The following is a 16,808-nucleotide window of genomic DNA, read 5'->3' as shown; positions in this document are numbered from 1 at the left end:
CCCGTATGAATCTCCTTAAAAAAAAAAATAAAGGTCCACTTCCTCCAAAAAGAATTCTAATTTGGTAGTGGCGGGGGGGGAGGCGGGGGAGAGTGGCCAGGTTTCTTTGTGTTTTTAAGCTCCGTAGGATTCTGATGTGTAGCCACCTGGGATCGAAAACAGTAAATATTAGTCCCCTTTTCTTCTAAGCTAAGAGAGCAGTGCTTTGTCCACTCTTGATTTCCATGGTGGAAGAATAAGGTTCATGGATTTAGCCAGTGGTTCAGTATCAGAGGTGTGGCGAAAACTAGTAGAGTATTTCAACCCTCTGCCCCCTTACTGTGGTGTTGAGTTCAAAGAGACAGACCTACTATTGATTTTCTCCCTAGAGTGAATTCTGGGTCTGTCATAGGACTTGCTGCTTTCCCAAGTGTAGAAGAACTGGATTTTAGAAGGGGCTTGTTAACACACCAGGAAAGCACTGGTTAAATAGAATCTTTGTACCTTAACCTTGTGTTTTCACCGCATCTCAGCCTGAACGAGGCGGCAGTTTCAAAGAGTATCTCACTTCTTTTGTATCTGTACGTGTAACAGACAAGCTCTCCATGTTGTTGGGGGCAGGGGCAGTGCCAGGGGCAAGTTCATTGTCAAAGTTTCAGACTAAGACTTTTCTTGGAGCTTTGTTTCTGTCCACATACACACAGTAAAACTGAAGGGGAAGAAAAGGGAGAGAATGTCTGTACAAAACAAAACGAGAGTGGAGTGGTAAGGGCAAACTTAGAATTAAAGTATTTTGCCTAACTATGCAAATAAATCTTAACACTGGGTCGAAACATTGATTTTCTAGGCTGCTTCTACATTTTAAGGGATATGGGTTAATTTTTTTCATGGAGTATGAGCCTCGTTCATCTTTCTTTAACAAAACCTAGTTTTGTGGAGGTCTGGCTGTGAGTGGAATTCAGCAGGGATGTGATAAAGTGCTTTGTCATTTGCAGATAGTCTTGGGGTCAAATTCCAATGGCTTACCACACTTGAAGCCTGGGGAAAGGAGGCATGGCCCGATTATCAGAATGGACACATTATTCCTGGAAACCTAGTTAGAGTCTGGGAAACACCCGGAAATTCACGTGTGAAATTTTGCTTCTACATAGGACTCAAACAAGCCTTTTAAGAAATGAGACTTTGGACACCATCCTACCGCTGCCACCAAGCACCACATACTGACTGTTCTTACATTATGTGTATCTGAACATTGAAATCCTGCTTGCCCTTTCCTCTTTAATCAAGGTGCTAATTGCCTATGAATTGGCACTTGGGATGTTTATATCCCTTAGAAACAGATTTCTTGTGCCTTTTGTTTCATCCTCTGCCATACTCCTTGTCTTCAGAGGAGGGAAAAGATACTCATTTACAACTAATCTCAGAATATTTCATGAAGGTCAAGACCAAGGTGTGAAGTCTGCATGGGAGAGTTAGTACATCCCGTGTTGCTTAGGCAAGTTCTGGTTTAAGCCTTCCTCCCACTTTATATATTGTCATGGCCTGGTTCATAGCCTGGGACATCCCTATTCCTGGGACATCCCTATTCCTGGGACTTGCTCACTGTCCATAATAACTTCTAAATGTCCAAGTTCCTTAAAAAACTTGGTCACAGAAAGACCACACCACCTCTTTTATTAATGTTGCTGTTTTTCTTAAAAAAAGATCCCAACTTAAGATGCATTTCTGGACATACTTCAAAGATCTGTGCAGACTTTGGGTCTGAGGCTCTTCGACCTAAGCAGCCCAACTGAGGGAATAATGCGGACCTTCAGCCCCACGGATGCCTGGTGCCCACGTATGGTTGCCGTTTCTCTCTTCGCAGCTCACTTTCCTCTTTCCCAAGAGCAGCCTTAGAGAGAGAGGCACAGCTTAAGTGATTTACAGCATAAGTGTATTTTGAGTCCTCGGAGGGCGTTGTGCAGTAGGATTGGTTCGTGTCAAATGTCCAGCTCCAAGTGGTATTGGGAAGTCAGGCATGTCCCAGATGGCCACACGTGTCATTGCTGTCTCTTGGTGGCAGCAGACAGACCTTAGCGAGAAAACAGAAAGCATGTTACTGAGAGCCCTGCTGGCCCTAAACAGTGAAGGGTTTTCTTTTTGAGTTAGGGTTTCTTTGTGCCCTCCCCAGCAAGTGCCTGGATTTCTCCACAGTCTCCTGTGATTTCCGGTTTACTCAGGACTGGATTTGTTTCATTCATGTTTTGGTGTGGTTCGCACAGAGAAGGCCCCAGAAGCGATCTGCTTTAAATGTTATCTTGAGTTAAATATATGGTTAAATCCTATTCTGTCATTTTTCAAAAAGACGGAATAAGAAATACGAGACAAATTTTCTTTAACAAATGCTCATTTCTTGAGAGTATTTTAATTAAGCAGAGTTCTTTGGGGCTTTTAGGTGACAACTTGATTTCATACCAATTTTTTTTTTTTAACTTGGTACATTTTAACCTTTCCCTTCAGGAATATGAGCAACTAAAATAGAGTACAGGGAAGCATGTTAATGGGTCCAGATAATACGGTTATGTACACTAATGGAAGGAGGCTTATAATGTGGAACATGTCCAATATTTTATTTAAAAATAATTTGACTTAGAAATGGACTTTTCCCTCAAACTGATTTATCTATTTTACTTGTTTATTTAGATTAGCAAAAGATATAACTCTCAGTTATCCAAAGTTAAAGGCTCTTTTTAATCCTTGAAATGCTTAATTTTTATAGGTTTAGCTATTTAATTATTTGACTTAATGGACAACACGCACACACATGCACACACACACACACATCCATCTCTGAGGTCTTGTTAGTTTGGCAGCTGGAAGAAGTGGCCTGTGACTCAAAGATGTTTAAGAAGAAAATACACTAGAGTTAAAATTAGGCTACCAGTCAACATTCTACAGAATCTATGTAGCGTTTATAATTACGAGTGACAGTCCCCATACTAATAAAATCTGTGAGGAATTTAAGTTAATTTTGTATTTTCAGAGGTCATCCATAGAAATCTGTTTGTATCACTACTCACCACCACTCAGAGTGGTCTTATTTTGTGTGAGCGAAGTACCATGTGGCATTACCTGACCATAGTCTCACTGAATTCAGTGAATGGGTCCTGCTTTTTGTAAGAAATGGCCAAAAACTGTGTCTTCGTGGATTGGTGAACGCTCAGCTGGAGAATGATCAGGCACCCTGTGTGCATGTCTAATAGCAAACACCTGCCAACATCAAGCCCCGGAACACTTAACGTTTCCAAAACGTGTCCATGAAGCAACATCTTCTCTTTAGACTATTACGAGTGAGAGACACCAAAAATAAGTTTAATATCTTCACGGAAGCATGCTTTCCTGTTTTATTAATATGTGAGGCGTTCCAGAATTAAAGTTGGATAAGAGGGTGGTGAAGACCCTTTCTCTGTTATGGGAAAACTGATGGGTAACTCAGGTCTTGTAAGGAGACTTAGCCATTGCACTTCTATGGGAGCAAACTAGATCAGATGAAATTCAAAAGGAGGTAGTAAAGGATCCGTTACCCTCCTTCCTGAGGGCAATCGTCCTGTTCTCTAAGGGTCTGGTTTACCCTCAGCAAGAGGCCACATTGTCCTTAATCGTGTCCTAATTATTTGCTTAAATAGCTAAGCTTTACTTCCAGTTCTATCACATCTTGGTTATTTGTAGGAGGCTACTTCTGAGCTGCTGCCTAATTTACAAACATCTTTTTAACCCTTTAAACATGGCTGTATAGCAGAACTTGTTGCTATATTATCCTCTTTCCCGCAGTCATCATTTTTCTGTGAGTTCTCATGAGGTCTTCTCAACATTAGGGAAATGTTCTTGCACTGTACATTCAAACAGCAATTATTGGTCTCCCTCAAAGCAGAACCATTTGTCTGAAAACATGAAAGCTTCTCTGGCCCCCAAAAAGTTGAATACAGATCCATTCGGGGACTTCCAAAAGTACCAAAAATGAAAAAAAAAAAAAAAAAAAAAAGCCCCTGTAGGAATGAAGAACCTGCATTAGAGAAAAATGGAATGGTAAGATTGCAAATGGGGGGGTGGGGGCAGGGCATCTAGAAGGTGTCCAGAGTTAGTAAGTCTGAACAGGTGGACATAGGGACATGCTTAGGGGACTGAAATATCTTTGCTGTTCAGTAACAGGTCCTTGCACCATCTAAATCTTACTATGAAAGTCATTCTGTCTCATCAAAGCTTCTGGATTCCTGTCACCCTTGAGCACTCCAAGTTATGGGGAAGATCAGTTTGCTATAAAAGGGTAGGAGAGAAAAGGATTTAGGGAGAGGGATTTAGAAGAAAGAGAAAAGGAGGGATCTTCTAAGAATGTTTTTACAACCAACCAAAAACAGAGATGAAATCCTATCAAAGGAAAATCAAAGGGACCACTCATTCCACCTGACCTTCTACCCAAGTTAACAGTGAAAAGACTCACGTGAGGCTGAGCCCACTCGCCTACTTCAGGATGTCAGCCAACTTCTCTTCATAGTACAGGAAGTTCTCCTGAATGTCCTCCCAGGGCTCAAAGGCCTTGGATTCACCCTCTTCTTGCTCCACGAAATTCTGCCAGACGTACTCGAAGTCTTGGGGCTTCATGATGCGCAGTTTGCAGCCAGCCTCCTTCAGCTTCCTGAGAGCTGCCTGGATCTCAGGCTCCTCCCACATGAAGAGCCGCCCTACCAGGAGGAGCAGGCGCAGGTTCTTGGTCTTGTTGAGGGTCCTGACGATGCGGTCAGCGCAAGCTGCGCAGGGGCTGGAGGACACGTACCAGGTGACCAGGTAGCGCAGGGCTGGGTCGAAGGCTGGCATGATGGTGTTGAAGAAGGCTTCCTCCGCGTGGGCGGCGGCGTGCTCGTCCTCTAGGTATCCCCGCGAGGCCTGCAGTTGGCCTCCCTTGCTCTGCGCTTCAACCACGTAGCAGAGGAAGGTCTTGTTCCGCCCGGAGCTGTACTCCACATTCCGGAACTGAAACTTAAAGAAGTTGGCAGGCAGCCGCTCCCTGTGGGTCAAGGAGGCAAAGGCCCAAGGGAAGGAGAGAGAATGATGAGTTCTTGTTCTAGGACTAGCATGGAGTGGATGGCTCTCCAAGATAAGTACCTCTGAGACACATCCACTCTCACTACCGAAACAGGACTTGCCTACGCTGACAGCAGTGACAAAAAGACACGAAGGAATTCAAATGTTTATCTAAAGGAGAGGAGAGAATTTGGAGTGAGGTGTGCATCCTGGACACCTCATTAGCACAGGTCTCCAAACACTCCACCTTCACTCCCAGCACACAGCACACGCTCACATTTCTAAATCAGTGACTCTTTAACCTGGCTGTACATTAGAATCTGCTCGAGGAGCTACAAATGTCCATACCCAGGCCCCAAGCCAAGCCAATTAAATGAGAACATTTGGAGGAGGCCCAGGCATCAGCATTTTTAAAAAAGTACTCCAGGGCTTCCCTGGCGGCGCAGTGGTTGAGAGTCCGCCTGCCGATGCAGGGGACGCGGGTTCGTGCCCCGGTCTGGGAAGATCCCACATGCCGCGGAGCGGCTGGGCCCGTGAGCCATGGCCGCTGAGCCTGCGCGTCCGGAGCCTGTGCTCCGCAACGGGAGAGGCCACAGCAGTGAGAGGCCCGCGTACTGCAAAAAAACAAAAACCAAAAAGTGCTCCAGATGATTCTATGTGGCCAGGTTTGAAAAGCAGTGTTCAAATAGTAATTTTACAAAGTAGCAAGCCTGTAAAATACCTCCTGACAGAGCAAGAACATTTCATGCTTTCATATGTCTCCTTGTCAGTCACGGATATTGCATCTTAGGTATGGGATGGCCGAAAACTTGCAGTCCCAGGCTCTCCCAAGGACTGTTTTTCTCAAGTCTGTCTTTTCCCTCAGGTGAAAGAAGGGTTGTCATGTAAGTGTCCAAGAATGTTTATCTTTGAGGCCAGACTACCTAAGGGTACCTTGATATGAACTAACTTGTATAGTATTGACACATTTCAAAACCATAAAAGACTTGGCCTCTGCCTTCCAGATGCTTGTAATCTAGCAGCTAAGTTATAGCTGGAAAGAGAAGATGTAAATAAGGCAGCTGAGAACAGTAGAGGACCACTAAAAATGAAGAGGTAGAGTGGAGGACATGTGATGAAGGTTCTTGAGAGTTTAGCCTTGACTCAGGAGCCAATAGAGAATTGTTACAGGTTCCTGAGGAAAGAAAGGTATAATGAAAGTGAGGTCCATGGAGGAGTACCGGGGTGGCTTTAGGCAGAGAGAGTGAAGCTGGGCAAAAGCCTGAAATTTAGAAAGCCCATTTGGTGTCTTAGAGCACCACACTTGGTAATGAATATGACCAAGGGGAGATGGATGATTAAGAAATGAATGCAGCATAAAAAGGCCAGGTGTTTTGAAACGTTTAGTAGTAATAAGGGGAGAAAAAAGGAGAGGGCCTGAAGAAAGCATCAGAGGTGAAGATTGTTTTCATCTTTACGTGTATGTGCATGTTTTTCTAAAACAGGGAAGATTTGTGCAGGTTTGAAGTCCAAGGAGAATGAAGAGGCTGCAACAGGAGAGATTGAAAAGGTCAGAAGGAGAGGAGTGGATGAGTACCAGCTGGAGAGGCTGAATGTTTTCTTTTAAAAAATGTGATCTCTGTGGTTGCCCCAGAACATACCCTATGGCAACCATTAACTCTGCTCTTGCTTCTCTACACCCCTTCCCTTCCCCCAGAGAGGTCACCCAACTCCCTGGGCTGCAGGGGGATCCCTGGTATCCCAGGGCCTTGGCTTCTTAGGGGTAAGTAGCAGGTGCCAAAGAGCTGAGGAAACTTGAGCTATTTTCCTGCAGTCCTTCCGTCCCCCATCACCAAATTTTCTCCAGCCAGCTTTCCATGTCCCTTGCTGTGAGGTTAAGTTTCCACTGTGGAGATGGATGTGTTTGGGGACCCAGCCCTGGGATTCATTCAGGTACTATCTTTAGCTCCCTAAGTCCCTCTGTCCCTGGTTGAATGTGTTTATATTTACTTAACATTTGGGGAGGGTGGACGGCCTGATGATTCCCCTGTCGGCTTTCAGTCCCTGCTGGGAATTCACTTACACTGGGCTTTCCCCCATTAAACTCACCCCACCAGACCACTCCTGAACTCAGCCAGTTGCTAAATGATCCCTTCACTTCCTAGAGTGGCTTTTTTTTTTTCTCCCGAGAAGCATAGAGCTTACCTTTCTTGCTGAAACTGTTTTTGTTTGTTTGTTTTTTAATTGGAGTATAGTTGCTTTACAATGTTGTGTTAGTTTCTGCTGTACAGCGAAGTGAATTAGCTATATGTATACATATATCCCCTCTTTTTGGGGTTTCCTTTCTTCAAGGCCTTTTGCCAGACCACTTCCCCAAGTCCAATCCAGAGCTACCTGTAGGATGGATTCTCAGGTAAAACTTTTGGAAGGATTCATGGCTGCTTGGTTGGCTTGGGGGCTTCAGCAATAGCTGCTTGTTGGTCCCTCAGGTTTCCTTCTGGAAACCCCGAAGTATTGCTCCAACTTTGCCAAGTACAGCCCAGCCGAGAGGACATGTGTGGCCCAGTGTGCAGTTGCACGTTGGCTGGATGGTCTACAACTGATGCTTCTCTCAGCCCATCCTCCTCTTCTTTAGGCAAGAGGAGAGGACCCAGAGAAACCGGAAACCCAAGGGAGAGGAAGAATGTTCACCTCTCTATAAATATCAGTTTCCAACCCCATGGGCCAAGAGCCCCATGGTCTACCCTGTCCCTCAGCAGGGCCTTCTGGACTAGGGACCTCAGGAACGGAAGTGCATTCAAGGGGCAAGGGAAAGTCACGGAAGGTCTTGGCTCCCAGTCTTTCCTTGGGCTTGCTCAGAGACTGAGCTTGCTTGGCTTCCCAGTGGGATTCTTGGTCTTCTAGAAGGAGCATAAAGGTTGAATGAGGTTCTTTGGGCTTCCCACAGACTGAAACAGCTCGGCCCTGGAGGGCTACCAGGAGAACAGAGGCAGTAGAGGTCTGAAATTTCTCCAGAGAGCTAGCCAACATGGCCATCTTGGGTTATATTATAGAATCACATAACACTATTATGCCCACTAGTGGAAGGAAGGAAATAGTGACAGTGATTTTGTAGATAATCACAAACATCTTTTATTTTCCAGTAGCATGATATGCCCAAGTACCACACTTACTTATATTATAGCCCATTGCTGTCAAGTCTAGCAGATATTTTATGGCTAAAGTGTGTGTGTGTGTGTGTGTGTGTGTTGGAGTGGTGGTCAGGAGAGAGATGCTGATGGTAGATTCCTTCACCTGGACTCAGTCCCTTCTTCAAGCACAGAAACCAACAGCATGATTCCTACCCCCTCCTGCCAACTTCAGCACCTCTTTAGGCACCACTTCCTCGTACTTTCTGCAGACAAGGCCATTCATACTTCATCTGCTTAGACCCTGGTTTCTGGGCATTGCAATTCTCTAGGCAGGAAGTGGAGAATCCTTATATCTAGAAAAAAGTGGGACAAAGGTCTGCTTGATGGAGGGAGAAGAGATGTGAGTCAATGTAATATATGTGTGTGTATATATATATATATATATATATGTATGTATATATATATACACTCTCACTTTCACATTAAAAAACATTTGCATTTCCTAAGCATAAATCTAGAGAGTGAAAGGAAGCAACCTGGAGGGCAGTGGAACCTAGTCCAAGTTTAAACATTTGCCTCCAAATAATCCATGGAGTGGAAAATCTACTCACAGGTAATTGAGTGTTGACTCGTTTCCGCTTTGCTCACGAGACCTTTCGTGACCTACCTGAAAGAGGCAGAATTGCCAGTTTCAGTTTCCTTTTCCCTTTTTCAGACCACTTTTCAAAGAAGATGCTAGGAGTGGGCATCCTCAGAAGGAGGAGTGTAGGAAGCAGAGAGTTCTAACAGCCGGACTTCCTAGAGCTAAGAAGGGGTTTGAGGAACTGCTGGCTCCTGACTGGCAGTTCTGGACGGGATTCCCAAAGCCCTGGGCCCGCCCTGTTTCCCGGGGAAACACCATCTCTGCACGTGAGATTCTGCCTTCCCCCAACCCTCAGTGGAGGCCAGGGTGGCCAGAGTCAGTGGCCGTCTTCTGTTCTTTATAGAACGAACTTTCCCAGGCTGCTCCAGACTCCAGGTGAGGGGCGAGGGGCCATGGCATTAACAGTGGTGTCGAAGGCCCCTCACTCTTTGCCTGGCCCTTCTCTGAACCCTGCTTCTTCTCTCTATTCCTCACATGGGTGGAGTAAACTACTGGGGGCTAGAGAAGTGGTTGGAAGGAGACTCATCGCCTGTGCCATTTATCTCTATTCTAGAATAATCCCTTTGATAGCAGGTTCAGCTTTGTAAAATCATACACAACATAACTAGAGATGAAGACAAACACACAGCAAGGGGAACTGCCAGGCAGAGTTGCAGCTGGGGTGGAGACATGGGGAGCCAACCCATTCCGGTGCCCCAGAGCTTCCCTCAAGCATGCTGAGTTCAGAGGCAGGCATGATCCAGTGGAATTCTCTTGTGAGCCTAGCGCTGCTGGATCTTCGTATATATATCCTGAACTTCTCTCCTCAAGAAGACCTCCCCCCAATTAATTCCCTACCCGAATGTCTGGCAGAGAGCCTACCACACAATAGGTGCTCAATCATGAGTTCACTTACTTATTCAGCAAATGCTTATTGAGTACCAGTTAGGAGCTGGGTACCATTCTTGGTGCTAGGGAGAAAGCACCTAAAAGGCAGAGTCCCCCTCCTCATGGAGGTTAAGTACTTCTGGGGGAAACAGGCAGTAAACAAATGACTCCTATTCAGGAAATATTTGTTGAATATAAAAGACTCTTCTTTATGGCCTTATTTATTTATTTATTTATTTTCTTTTTTTGCAGTACGTGGGCCTCTCACTGTTGTGGCCTCTCCCATTGTGGAGCACAGGCTCCGGACATGCAGGCTCAGCGGCCATGGTTCATGGGCCCAGCCGCTCCGCGGCATGTGGGATCTTCCCAGACTGGGGCACGAACCTGCGTCCCCCGCATCAGCAGGCGGACTCTCAACCACTGCGCCACCAGGGAAGCCCTATGGCCTTTTTAGATGCACTTGCATCACTATCAGACAGTCTGGGGGTTCACACCCTACTCCATCCACTAGCTTTGGACAAATTATTTCTCCCTCTGAGGATTGGTTTCCTCATCTGAAAGATAGGTTGAGTAATCCAACCTCTCAGGTTTTGGACAGCAGTCGACACTCGAGAAATTAAACCTGGTACCGATGGATGGTACCTTCTCCAGGCCTCAGATCTTACCCCTTAAGCACATCCCTCCTCTGCTCTCCTTCTCCTGTTCAGAGGGTTCTCTCTTTCAGTGCTGTGCTGGTTTAACACCCAGCTCTCTGAAAGAAATTTTTTTTAAAGGCACTGATTTCTAACATTTGCTGATTCCTGTAAACACACCCATTATGGAGATTTCAGGAAACCAACAGGATTTAGTGAACACAGATTTGGTAAGAGATGCACCCGATTGACTCTCAGCCGAGAGGCGTGAGCGGGCGTGGGCACACTGCCACAGTTGTAGACCTTTCTCTAGCACTTTCTACCCCATTATTTTTAATGTTCTTAGGTCTGCTTTCTATTTTTTTTTTTTTTTTTTTTTTGGCCATGCCACGAGGCTTGTGGGATCTTAGTTCCCCGACTAGGGTTTGAACCTGGGCCCTCGGCAGTGAAAGCTCCAAGTCCTAACCGTTAGACCGCCAGGGAATTCCCTTAGATCTGCTTTCTATCCCGAGTGCCCTATTCAAGCCAGAATCACGATAAGTGGGCATGTCTCTCCTTATTCCTACCCGGTACTCCCTCCTGCCCTCAGACTGTTTCCTGAAAAGCCATCTGCGGTTCTAGTCTAGGGCCCTGTTCTAAGGGTCAGTGTGGCTAGACCTCTCCTCCGTGGGAGTCTAGGCTCTGCTGGTCCTTTGACTCCAGGTCGCCTGGAGAGCGAAAGAGAGGAAAGCTCTTCCCTCTTCCTGTCCCCGCACAGACACAGCCACACCTCTAGGCTATTTTAAGCTGTCTGTTTACTTGGAGGGGCCTAGGAGACAGATCTCCACAGCTGTTCCTTGTGGCTGGGAAACACGAAGGCCTCCACCTCCCTCCTGAACTACTCTCAGAGCGCCCAGAAAGCTGCCCCACTGTGCCTTTTTTTCTGAGCCTGGGGTCAGGGAAGCCTCTGAGCCTCACCATCTCGAGGATGGAGAGAGGTGGAGCTCTGTTTGGGAGACCAGTGGAAAGGATGCTGGGTGGAGTCAGAAAACTTGCCACTATTGGTTCTGTGGTCTTGGAGCAGTGACTGGATCTCCCCTACTCTCAGCTTCCCCATCTGCAGAGCGGCAATGATATAGCTCCTCTCCTGGCCTTGTGCCAAGGCTTGAATGCACTCAGGCCTTTGAAAGTGTGCTGAGATTATAAAGCTCCAGACACATGAAAGTGACATCAGAGGATTTAAGCTTTCAAAACCAACCACCCTGAGACCTCAAAGCATGTTCAATTCAACAAACATACTCTAATTCTGTTCTGAAGCAACCCTGCCCCTGTGCCGGGGAGATCACAAGATCACAACACTGCCCAGAGTGGGTGTGCACGTGCCCGTGTGTGTGTGTATGTGACCAAGGCCAGCATGGACCAGCATGTTTAAGTGTTAGAAAAAGGATCTCCTTCCACAGAGAGCCACTGGAATCAAGGATTCTCCTGTGCTGGTGGCCCTAGGCTCTCCCTGTGAATGTATTAATCTGTGCCCCATTGCTCCTTTAATCCTGGGTTGAAGGTGACATTACTTGGTTGGCCATGGGCGAGTGCAAGTTCCGGGGCTCTTTCCTGAAGCCTTGCCTCAGGAACTAGGATGCATTTCCCTCAGGTTCTCTTAGAAATCGGAAAATATCTGAGTTGGAAGGGGCCTTGGGAATCAACTAGCATAACTTCCTCATGTTACAAATGAAAACACTGCAGCCAGGACTGGAAAAGCACTTGCTCAGCTCCAAACAGCAAGTCCAAATTGCCTCCCAGGGCCCCTCCTGCCCCTTGAAGGCATCAGGGCTCCGTTCTTCCTGAAGTTTCTCTTCCTGTGGCCCTTCGTCTGCTGTGGGCATGGTTGGAGACTCCCGTGAAGGAATCCTAGCGGCCCCACGTACTCCCTTCTTATTCTTTGATTAGGAACTTAGCAGAATCTTCTGCCAAAGGGACAGAGAGGGAAGAGGAGGAAGACAGCTTGGTTTCATTCCTGGAAGTGGCATAATCTGGAGAAGACAGGGGGACCCTGTGTGCAGCCCCCTCTTTGGAGCCTCAACACTCTTTGCTCTAGATCCTGCTTCCTCCAGCCTGTGGCTGACGGTGTTGGAACCCCTCCTCTGCCCAGAAGCTCTGGGCCTGGCCTGTAACTTCTCTGTTTCCCTGGGGGGGCGGATGTAGGCAGCCCCTGAGGAGACTCAGAAATGATTCAGCAAGCAAAAAAAAAAACGCTTCTCATTCTAGCTTGGGAAAGGATGGATCTGTCTTTCTTGTCTTAGGATCTTCTAAAGAAAGTGAGAGACATACAGGTAGAGGAGAGGCCCACTCAGCAGCAGAGACAGACGCTGAGGGAGGGGCTACTTTGGGACCACATTGAAATGTACCGGTGGCATCCCATGTTTTTACCAAATTCCCTGGGACTAAACAACCTCTACCCAGAGAGGCAAGTGATGCCTCAGGGGTAGTTTCCTCCTCTGGGCCCTGGCCTCCACGGAGTTCCCCCACCTCCCCCTGACTGGAGGTGTCTGAGAAGCCAAGAGAGATTTGCTGCTGCATCCCCTGCAGCCCCTGCTGTGCACACCTGTGCACTCTCATGGCTGCAGCATGGTGACCCCAATTCCTACTGTTACCATCCTAAGTCCCCCCCAGCCTGTCCCCAGCCGGTGCTCTTCTAGGGAGGAGGAGCCCAGTCCACACCCAGCTCTCACCCTGTGACGATCTCAAAGGGCGGCAGCTCCACCAGTTCCGTCAGCTTCTTGGGGTCCTCCAGGTTCTCCAGATCCTCGCCATCCTGCGAGGTAGGCGCCGCGGCCGCAGCGGTCTCTTCTTTCTGGGCCATGGAGGGGCTGAGGCTTGGGAGTCTCTGAGAGAGTGGAGAGCCGGAGGGTCTGGGCCAAAGCCTGGCGGCAGAGTCCCAAGCAGCTGTCAGCAGCTAAATCTGCCTGGGGGTGACAGGAAAAGGATCTGGCAGTCCAGGAGTGTGCTCACCCACTGGCCCACAGGCTTTATAACCAGAGGCCCCTCCCCCAGGCTCTCTCTCTCTGTCTTTTTTTAATTGAGTGACGGCGGGTGCCGGGATGGGGGGAATGGAAAATCTGGCCATCGGTATCCCCTATTTATCAGAAACAGACAGGAAGCTGGCAGGTGGGGATGGCTTGGCCTGCTCTCCCTCCCCACACCAGGTCACACATGTATTCCTATTCTCTTTCTTCTCCCCCTCCCTCACTATGTATCCTTCACCTTTCTTTCCCACCCAGCTCGCCTGGGGAGATTGTGGAAGGGACCTAGGGTGGGTGTGTTTTCGGAGGGAAGCTCTCTCAGAGGTTTAAGCAGGACAAGGCTTGTGTTGAACGGGGCATTTGCAAAGAGACCCAGGCCAGCTTGGTTGGGGAGACTTGGGTTCAGGGAAAGAGGGTGCTGAGACAGGGGGCGATGAGTAGTGCAAATTGGGAAAGAAACTGTGAGTTGTTACTCAAAGGGAGTGGATGCTGATTTACCTGTTATGATGCATAAGCAATGTCACATCGATGGGGAGCCTCCAGAAGTAACACTATTGCCATTTACTAAGCTTAGTTTTGGAAATAGGCCAGGCAGTGAGTTTAGTGTTTTTTATGTGAAATTGGACTTAATGCTCTCAATAGTCCTGGGAGGCATTGTGGATTATCCCACGTTACACATGAGGAAACTAAGATGCACAGAAGGGTTAAGGGCCTTTTTTTACGGTCATAAGCCCCAAAATGGCAGGGCCAGGATTAAAACCAGGCCTTTTCACTCCTGAGGCCAAATGTCCAACTGCCATGTATGTTCCCTCTCAGTTGGTCCTTTATTTATTTAACAAATATTTATTGAGCATCTACTATATGCCAGGGGCTGTTTCAGATACTGGGGTATGGCAAAGAACAAAACAAATGAAAATCCTTGCCCTCACGGAGCTTGAAGGGGTTGAATAATATACAGGATAAGTAATATATATGGTCCATTTGGTGGTGCTAAGGAGAAAAGGCAGGGAAGGGGTTAGAGTGACATGTTTTTATAGGGTGGCCAGAGAAGAACTTTGAAAAAGGAAATAATTGAGAAAAGATCTGAAGAAGGTGAAGGAAATAGTCATAGGGTCATCTAAGGGGAAAATGTTCCAAGGAGGGGAAAAGCAGGTGCAAAGGTCCTGAGGTGGGAGCTTTCCTGGTGTGTTTGAGGAACAAGTAAGGACATACACGTGGCTGGAGAGTCCTAGGAGATGAGGTCAGAGAGATAAAGGCTAAGTAGGCTGGGGCCTTAGGGGCTGTTATAAGGGCCTTGGCTTTTTCTCTGAGTGAGATAGGAAGCCATCATCTTTGAAAAGATGGGACACATGGTCCGACATATTTTTGTAGGATCACCCAGGCTGCTTTGTTGAGAACAGAGCAAAGGTGAGAAAGAGCAGAAGCAGAAGGACTGGTTTTAAGACTATTAAAACTAATGAGAGATGAGTGGGGCCCCTGGAATAATCCCCGAGCTGGGACAGCATCGGGAGGGGCTGGATGATTTTTGCAGTTGACACGGTGGGTGCTTAGCCAGGGCCATGGGTTTTCATGTCTGGGGCAGTGCAAACATTCTAGGACATTCTCAGGGCAACAGAAGTGTGGGTCAGAGTCACCTAGATGTTGAAAGTGAGGAACCTAAGAACGCTGGGGACCTGATCTGAACACAGCTCCCAGTGCAGGTGGGTGGTGGGAATGAGAAGGTAGGGGACCCCTTCCATGGTCGGGGTACAGGATAGGAGTTAGGATGATTTGGAGGATTTGGGGCTCTCCCCTCCAGAGAGTTCTGAGCAGCATTGTGTCCTATGAGTAAGATGTCCAAGCATTTTGATTTGCCCAGGATAATCATAGTTTATATCTGTTGTCCAGGCATAATTGCTACTGCCTTCCCTTTCACTCCCAAAGTGCCCCAGTATAGACGAACTATATGGTCACCCTACCTATTAGGCTTATTACTAAAAGCATTCTTATCCAGAAGTTATTATTATTATTTTTTTTTTTTTGCGGTACGCAGGCCTCTCACTGTTTTGGCCTCTCCCGTTGTGGAGCACAGGCTCCGGACGCGCAGGCTCAGCGGCCATGGCTCACGGGCCCAGCTGCTCCGTGGCATGTGGGATCCTCCCAGACCAGGGCACAAACCCGTGTCCCCTTCATCGGCAGGTGGACTCTCAACCACTGCGCCACCAGGGAAGCCCCAGAAGTTATTTTTTTTTATTCAGTCATTTTTCCAGGGATGTAAAGCACAGGGTAGCGGTAGTAGTGCCTGTGTCCACAAAAGGCAATGATAAGTGATAAATAGCAAACACACACATTATTATTATCATCACACAAACATACAACATTTAAATGCAAAGAGTTTACTTCGTTCTTCTATTTTATCAACATTTATCTAGGGCTCCTACATGCCAGGCACTACTGTAGTAAATACCAAGAATCCAGAGAGGAATAAGGCACTGCCTCACCAGGAGCAGCTCCCAGTTTTTATAGCATTTGGGGTCATTCAGGCACTCAGGCTCTCATTATCGCCTTTGGTCCTCATGCCAGTCTCACGCGGGTGTGTATTATTGTGTTCATTTTGCAGGTCAGGGCCCTGCAGCTCAGAAAGGTGATTTGTGTGAGATCACACAAAGATTTAAGTTCAGGTCTTCTGAGCCTACATTCTTATTTCTAGGGCTGCACCCAGCTAGTTCTGATGAATACATCTTTAAAGCATTCTGGTCGCAGCTACAGTGATGTGCTTGGATTGACTAAGGAAGAGTAAAATGTCTTGCAGGGAGGAAAGTGGGGAGAAGGGATCCTTTCAGCTCACTGTTCCCTTGTGGGGAAGACTTCCTCCCTGAGGATAGGTTCTTATATTTTGGCTGTAGTGTATACCCTGGATTGGGAGTAAAAAAAAAAAAAAAATCCGTGTTCATATCCACATCTCAATCCTTGATTCACTGTGTGATCTTGGCCAAATCACTTAGCCTCTCTGGGTGGGCCTCAGTGTTCCCACCTGCGATGCAGGCTGAGTGATTGCTCTCCATTCCAGGATGGTAAAGGGATGAAAATGAGGAAGCAGGGCTGGCTCCTGAAGACCTGCAGGGTGGAGATGAACAGTGTGGAAATTTTCTGACTCTGAGTGGTGTTGGGAGATGGTCCCCAAGCTGGTCCTCGCTGAAGGTGTGACCCCTCACTCCTACCACATCCCTACACTTTTACCTTTGACATTTGGGAGAGTGCCCTGGATGCTCCCTGGACTGAAGACTGACAGTTTCCTTTTCCACTGCTCCTTTCCAGCCCTCCTTCCCTGGAGGCCCTCTGACTCACTCTGGCTATTTATGGCACCTCCTGGGGGCACACATTCCTGCCTGGTCCGTGGCTCTCCTTTCCAAGTCAGTCCAGTCTCCCCTGCTGGGCCCAGAGCGCAGTAGCTAATCTGGGGGATCAGGTGCCAGGAGCCGGATTCCTGCTCCTGCAGCTGCCACTATACTCTTTTTAGTGCAGGCATTCCCCAACCCCC

General features: G+C 47.4%; 1 protein-coding gene across 1 annotated transcript; it reads right to left on the bottom strand.

Moving 5' to 3' along the window:
* Nucleotides 1–1,636: 1,636 nt before the first annotated feature.
* On the bottom strand, nt 1,637–13,128 carry APOBEC2 (apolipoprotein B mRNA editing enzyme catalytic subunit 2; the record flags this gene model as incomplete). The annotated part of the gene is made up of 3 exons (XM_081246668.1): nt 1,637–2,050; nt 4,457–5,020; nt 12,998–13,128. 2 exons carry the CDS (start codon nt 13,126–13,128, stop codon nt 4,477–4,479), a joined length of 675 nt encoding a protein of 224 aa, XP_081102794.1. The 3' UTR covers nt 1,637–2,050; nt 4,457–4,476.
* Nucleotides 13,129–16,808: the final 3,680 nt, after the last annotated feature.

The sequence above is a fragment of the Mesoplodon bidens genome (assembly GCF_964165515.1).
Source record: "Mesoplodon bidens genome assembly, chromosome: 10".
NCBI classification, from domain to species: Eukaryota; Metazoa; Chordata; class Mammalia; order Artiodactyla; family Ziphiidae; genus Mesoplodon; species Mesoplodon bidens.
The sequence above is the reverse complement of the archived record's forward strand: the minus strand, read 5'-3'. Positions and strand labels throughout refer to the sequence as shown.